The sequence below is a fragment of the Colias croceus genome, chromosome 12 (assembly GCF_905220415.1).
Source record: "Colias croceus chromosome 12, ilColCroc2.1".
Lineage (NCBI taxonomy): Eukaryota > Metazoa > Arthropoda > Insecta > Lepidoptera > Pieridae > Colias > Colias croceus.
Window position 1 is genome coordinate 3,251,767 of NC_059548.1, and position 7,386 is coordinate 3,259,152.

The window sequence follows — 7,386 nt, forward strand, 5'->3', positions numbered from 1 at the left end:
AAATAATAACACCATCATCCATACTAATATTATAAATGCGAAAGTAACTCTGTCTGTCTGTCTGTCTGTTACTCAATCACGCCTTAACTACTGAACCAATTTGCATGAAATTTGGTATAGAGATATTTTGATACCCGAGAAAGGACATAGGATAGGTTTTATCCCGGAAATCCCACGGGAACGGGAACTATGCGGGTTTTTCTTTGACTGCGCGGGCGAAGCTGCGGGCGGAAAGCTAGTATACTATATACCCAACTACATAATATAACAAAATGTATGATACTATGTACTTGGGTAAAATTCAGTTATCAGGAAAACATAAATGAAAACATTTTTGTATAATCGTCCTGGTTTCCGTACGAAAGATAATCCAGGAACCGGGACTTGCAAAGAAAAAGTTATGGCAAGAAGTGACAAGACTTCAATATACAATGTGATGCACATAGTTATTACTTATTAGTTACTCTTGTATGACTACGATAATTCACTGCTTTGAGAATTTGTATCAGTATGTAAATTAAATATATATTTTATACTATTTGATAACCTCGTGGGTCCCAAATATACTTTTGTAAATTGCGTAACAAATTTGCGTAAGTACTAAAATATTTAATTATAAATTAATCTACAGTCTACACTAATATTATAAAGAGGAAAACTTTGTTTGTTTGTTTGTTTGATTGTGATGAATAGGCTCATAAACTACTGGACCGATATTAAAAATTCTTTTACCATTCGAAAGCTACATTATCCACGAGTAAGTAATATAGGCAATATATTATCGCACTAAGACCAACAGGAGCGGAGCCACGCGCGGCACAGCTAGTATTGTATAAAGAAAAAGTTTACATAGCTTAAAGGTTTTGTTATTTATTAGTAATTTTTCATCAATTATTTCGTATAGAAACAAGTACTTAAAGGAATAATAGACAGGGAATGCAGTAATATTCTTATTAAGTAGTTACAGTACATTTAAATGAAAGTGAAATCTTTCTATATTACGTGAACAGTAAACCCGCATTGTGATAAGTTACGTTTTTATTTTAATATATATAACTTAAGTGTGTATGTCCTTTTGTAAAAGAGTTTTAAAATAAAAATAAAATAAAATATCTTTATTGAGTAAAAAGTAATACAGTACAATTACAGTGTGGCTCTGTCTTCCTAGCTAGGAAAATCCTTGTGTTAAGGAAGACAGTTCCTTCCCAGAGAAAATGTTCAGTACAAAACAGGATTTCATTTCAATATTAATTAAGTCAAATGCGATATATTATTATTTCATTTTATGGTTATTTAGTACCTAATAATATACAATGTTGTGCTACTCGGATATAAAGTTTTTTTTGTATTGTAAGTTAGATCATAGGTATATAAGACATTTGACATAAAGCGGGCTGCGAAAATTGGATTGATTTACATTTTTAAAAATTGTTGAAATTTTCTACCATATTTCTTAAGTTCGTGAATTTATAAGTAGCTGAATTTAGTATCACATGTGAAATTACATAAGTATAATAATAATATTGGATTCATAAGTCATACATAACATATAACTGCTTGTTAACAAGTCATAGAACGTTCCGTGAAATGTAACATGTATTTCTAATTTCTATCCACCGCATAAATCCATTCATTGATAAATGATAACAAGGCATTACGGTTGCGCGTATCATTTGAAACTACAAAATGCATGTGGGCGGTTGTTTGTCCCTAATTACTATTGTGGCTTCCAGTTCTACCTTTTGTAAGTAATCGATATGTATTAGTATTGTATTTTCTAAATAGATATAAATTTTAGAATATACAATTTGTAAAGGCTTTCTTTTTTAAAGTATATTTGGAATAGTCCGCAATTTATTATCGGTTCAAAAGTTCCTTCTAGGAAGTAATCGTGATTACGAAGCGTAACAAGAACATCGTTAAGATTGGGCTTATTCAAAGAAAAATTTACTTTGAGTTTTAATATTGTTTGTAAATAATTCGAATACTTGAATAATAATGGAAGTGTTTTCTATTTCAGTGTCGGCTGAATATCTTCAACCAAAAGAGCGAGAAAAAAATCATATTTTGCCGCTCCTTGGATTCTTGGAAGGATACAAAATCGGTCAAAATTTAGCTCTGCAATTGCCACCATACGTGTTATCACCAATACTTTTAATTCCATCATTAAGCCAGCAACATCTCCATGGAGGTGGCTCTGATGACAATTATGATGGAAATGGGGAAACAGTTCAAATAATATCTCCAGCTAAACTTGTTTCGGACGATTCCAATAAAACACAAAATAACCTAAATGATGAAACGGCCGAAGAACTTGGTAACGATTGTGATCAAGATAGCTCAGAGGAAGACACATTTAAGCAAAATACTGCTGATAATAATACGACTATTGAAATAACTAATGAAACTTTAACAACTTCAACCGAAAGTACAGACAGTACATCAGAAACAGACAGTTTAGATGTAAATGGAACCACAACAGTTGAAGGGCCTTATCCAACTGCAATTTATAAAAATGAAGTTAATACTATAACATTCACTGAAGCGCCAATTGATAATAATCTATTGCTACCATCCTTGGATAACAACTGGCAAAATTTCAGTTCAGAAAATAGCACTAATCAAAATAATAATATTGAAGAAAATGTTGAAAGCAGAAGTGATGAATCGTGGTATAACGCAGTTTTATATCCTACTCGACCATCTTATTATAACAGTTATAAACAATACCCATATTCTTACAACAACAATGTGGAGAATTCCTATAACTCAAACTTACAATATTCAAAGATTGATCCATGGCAAACATCAGGAAAGCATCAACTAACTTCTCAATTTCAACCTCTAGCAGGATTGTATTATGATGGGTACCTACATCAACAACCAATTAAAAATACTGGTTTTGTTCCTTATAACAATAACTATTACCATTGGAAATAATGCTACAGATTCCATAAAGCATAAGAAAATAACGAACGATGGCTCATATATTCATCATGTTGGAAGGGAGATAAGAGGCATCCGTCTGTCATTTACGACTTCATGCTTTAATAATACAGGTTACACACGATATTGTACAAATGTCGTATATCATAAATTTCATTGCCATCGACGCATAAATCTGAACAATGGCAGTAAATGTAACCGATGTAACTTTACAGGGCTCTTCAATCGCAATTGTCAGAATATACTCGTAAAACAAGCGTCAGCTTTTGTGTTTCTGCTCGTGGGTGACATTGTTATGTGAATCGTTAGCAAATGAATGTTAGTTTTATTGTCAGAGATGTAATGTGATAGCCGTTAGACTGAAACATGAATGTATTGGAAATAAATCTAATCATTTATACTTTGACTAACGGTTTATGTTGTAACAATTTCATAGATTTTCATTTGATTGTTAATTATAGTACAGTTTTCTTGTGTATTTGTTCAGTTTTTTAACAAAGCTTTAAATGATTTCTTAACCTATTTTTAATAAAATATAATATTTATAGATTTATTTCCTTCTTATTGCTTCGTTCCGTTGCCCTTTTTTAAAGTAATAATGAAAATAATCTTTGATAAGACGTAGTTCTGAATCAATATCATATCAACATTAATCTCTATTGGTATTGAAGCTATATTTTGATACCAACGCAACGGATTGCATTTCAAAATTATAATCCACAATACAATATTACTAATTCTATTTTAATTTCAGCTTATTTCTTTTTATAATAAACTCTGTAACATTTTTCTGACAAAAATACTAGATAAAATAATATTCCATTATCACCGCATTTATTTCTGAGAACTTGATATTTTAGAGTTCCATAGTCGATAAATCAGTATTATTTTCCTGACAGAGATACTTTCCTGTCGTACGAAATATGCATTCGTACGATATTAATAAGCTCTTACAATACATTGAAACATGGTCAAAATATTATTAGAATAAACATTGCAAGCATTTGCGAAGTATGTTTAGAACGACCGAGTTGGCAAGAAACAGAAATAAAAGGACTCTGACTTCTTACACATTTATTATTCACCTGACAGAGGCAGTCGTTGGAAGTTCTCGTAAAATGGTCTGTGGAAACCAGTAGATTTTCATTTTAAGATTTTTTACTATTATTGAGGTTTTCAATCGTTTTACATCCGTAATTGTTAATAACAACAGCTACGTAATCGAAAATCGATCGAAGTAATATAATAAACTGAACATACTGAATCCTACTAATTTTACAATAATGGTCATGGATGTATGTAACTAGTTGACGAGAAAGCCAATGAACGAATTTTGACGATATTTTGCGTTAATGAAGTTACTGTACCAGCATAGCACATAAGTTATAGAAATAGGAACTTGCAATTTGGCAAAATCGCGTGGCACAGCATAAACAGTATACCTAGTGAGACATATTTTTATGCACAAACATTATGAAAATGCGTAAAGAAATGATAATATATAAGCGAATAGCGATGATATACTCTGTAAGTATAATATTATAGGTAACTATCATTTTGTAAGCGTGTTGAGTAAACAGATTTCAATATCAAATTATAGACTATTATTATAATGCTAGGAGTAATAATAGTTTATTTTAATACAAGCAAAAGACAAACCAGTTTTTGTTACATCGAATTTTATATTTACTGGATTATTAAATTGTTACCATTTACTATTGAGTCATTACATAAGGTCTTTTACTTTTGTTTTCAGATTTTTGAAGTAATTCAGTATCCTATTTTGAAACTATCGTTCGTGACGTATGCTTGGACGTATGTCAAAGCATTTCATTTTCATTTATTACTTTGCAATCAAATTTTAAATCCTCATTTTCACCCATGACCTCTTAGTAATAACGCTCATGCAGTATTCATTAAGTCAAGAAGGCGGTCAACCCTAAACGGAATCACTTTGTAATATGACCGTTGAAGTTTGTAAGTCTATACACCCACACTTACCCAACTCATTAAGCGCAAACTAATTCCTGGAAGCGAATAATCTCGGCCTATCAATATTCCGTGGCAGTACCTGTCGCTACGGAACCCTCAAACAAATAGTTGTCCAGAATAAGATATCAGGGGATACAAGTTTCACGCATTGACCCCTTTTTAAAGGTTAATGCGTTGACTCCCTTTTACCGTCACCTGAATACTAATATTTTGTTGACGGGCTCCCATTTTATGTTCTTGCTGTATTGGGGAACTTTTCAATCTATATTAAGGGCTTTTATTAGATTTGCTGTGATGTACGTGGTTAGAACTATATCAACTCATGCTTAATTGTTGGCATTTGATGGATACTGTATTTGAGTAAGAAGTAATAAGTATGGTTTCTAAAAGCCGTTTAATTGTTATTAATTGACGACGCGGTTGGCGCAGTGGTAAAGTAACTGCCTACTGAGCCGACGGTCCCGGGTTCGATCCCCGGTCAGGGCAAATATTTGTGTTATGAACTCAATTATTTGTTCTTGGGTCTGGGTGTTATTATCTATGTATTTATTAATATTATATTTATCGTCGCCTAATACCCACAACACAAGCCTTAATTGAGCTTACTGTGGGACTAGGTCGATTTGTGTAATAATGTCCTATAATATTTATTTATATTTATTATTTATTAACCGACTTCAAAAAAAAGGAGGAGGTTATCAATTCGGCCGGTATATTTTTTTTTTTTTTTTTTTTTTATGTATGTACACCGATTACTCCGAGGTTTCTGAACCGATTTACGTGATTCTTTTTTTGTTCGATGCGGGATGGTGTCGAATTGGTCCCATAAAAATTTTATTCGGCTAGGCCTAGTAGTTTTTATTTTATGAGCATTTTTGTCTGTACTCGATGACTTAATTTCAATGTAGCAAGTAACTTTGATTCACTTCCCGGTAATCGATTGAGCTGAAATTTTGTATACGAATGTAAATTGGATAGCGATGAAACATTATCATGACATAGAGCTGATTTGATGATGGAATCGGAAGGTGGCCATAGGAACTCAGTAATATATTGACTCAACTTTATCGAGTTTGAGCTCGTTTGATTCGTGTTGAAAATTACACTAAAAAGTATTAAATAAAATTAACTGCGTTAAAAACAACCGACTTCAAAAACGGAAAAGTAAAAAATAAAAAAGATTTGATATTATTAATTACTACATATTATTTAGATGTGCTATTTATTAAATAGGTTTGAAGTCGGTGCCAAACACTAAGCACTTAGTATTAAGCCCGTGCACCGACATCAAACCTATTTAATAAATAGCACATCTAAATAATATGTAGTAATTAATAATATCAAATCTTTTTTATTTTTTACTTTTCCGTTTTTGAAGTCGGTTGTTTTTAACGCAGTTAATTTTATTTAATTAAATTCAAATTCCATTCCTTGTCTTTATCATATTTTATCATAATTACATTAAATGAAGATGTCACTATTTACCAAAATTAGTGATATAGATTTTTCTCACTAAAGATTTGTGTAAGTAGGTACTAGGTAGGTAATAACAAGATGATTTTTTACCACTGACATAGATTTTTGGATAAGTATTTACTATTTAATGATATAAATAAATAAATCGAATTTAAGTACATACGTCATACAATATAATACTTCTATATCTTTCACAAAATTGCTACGTAAAACCGAATATGTCGAGAACACTTCAATATAGTGGAGTCAGTAGAGTCAGTAGGTAGAGCTTAGTGAATATTTTACACTGTATTATTGTCTCTCACTTTGATGTATTGCGAATGAAACTTTCTCATCATATTTCTTTTCAGTCAATTTATTTGTTTTGCTTCAACAATTTGTTTCTTTATACAGTTTGAAACGTACTTTTAGTAGAATTGCTGAAAGTTAAATCTTATTTTTTCTTATTTGTATCTCTGAAGATAATGTACATTGTATAGTCGCGCGAAAATACATAATACCTATATATCTCTATACAAATTTCTATCTTCTATTCTTCGGCATACGTATAATATCTATTTTTTAAATGTTTTTCTGATAATTATAATTGAATAATTAATTAGTGTATGTCTGGAGAAGATAGCAGATGCCCGTAATTTTGAGACGAACAGAAATTAATTAATCCGAAGCAAACAAGAAAACTAATTTAATTAAACTAAAATTCAAATTAAAACATAATTCACGATGCTGACAATATTGCCATCATCATCATATTATAAAACACCAATCACATTAATATAGAAACAGTCGCATACAAATGCTTTAAAAATTATAAATATTAAAGCCGTTTCACACCTACATATTTTTAAATAATCCCTAATACATGTTGCGCGTAAATCATGTCAATGCATCCCTTCAAGCAAGGTGGAAGGGTTCTTACTTTAGGGATGAGTGTCATAATAATACTTTACACAAGTATTTTCCCCTCGTCTT

General features: G+C 31.1%; 1 protein-coding gene across 1 annotated transcript; it reads left to right on the plus strand.

Moving 5' to 3' along the window:
• The first annotated feature begins 1,640 nt into the window (after window positions 1-1,640).
• On the plus strand, window positions 1,641-3,499 carry LOC123696050 (homeobox protein 2-like). Its single transcript, XM_045642052.1, has 2 exons — window positions 1,641-1,744; window positions 2,021-3,499. Exons 1-2 carry the CDS (start codon window positions 1,687-1,689, stop codon window positions 2,938-2,940), a joined length of 978 nt encoding a protein of 325 aa, XP_045498008.1. The 5' UTR covers window positions 1,641-1,686; the 3' UTR covers window positions 2,941-3,499.
• Window positions 3,500-7,386: the final 3,887 nt, after the last annotated feature.

What these genes read in the sequence shown, in the direction of transcription:
- LOC123696050 (XM_045642052.1), top strand. Translation starts at nt 1,687, where the DNA reads ATGCATGTGGGCGGTTGTTTGTCCCTAATTACTATTGTGGCTTCCAGT. An exon ending in GGCTTCCAGTTCTACCTTTT is followed by an intron (nt 1,745 to 2,020) that starts GTAAGTAATCGA and finishes TTTCTATTTCAG; the next exon opens with TGTCGGCTGAATATCTTCAA.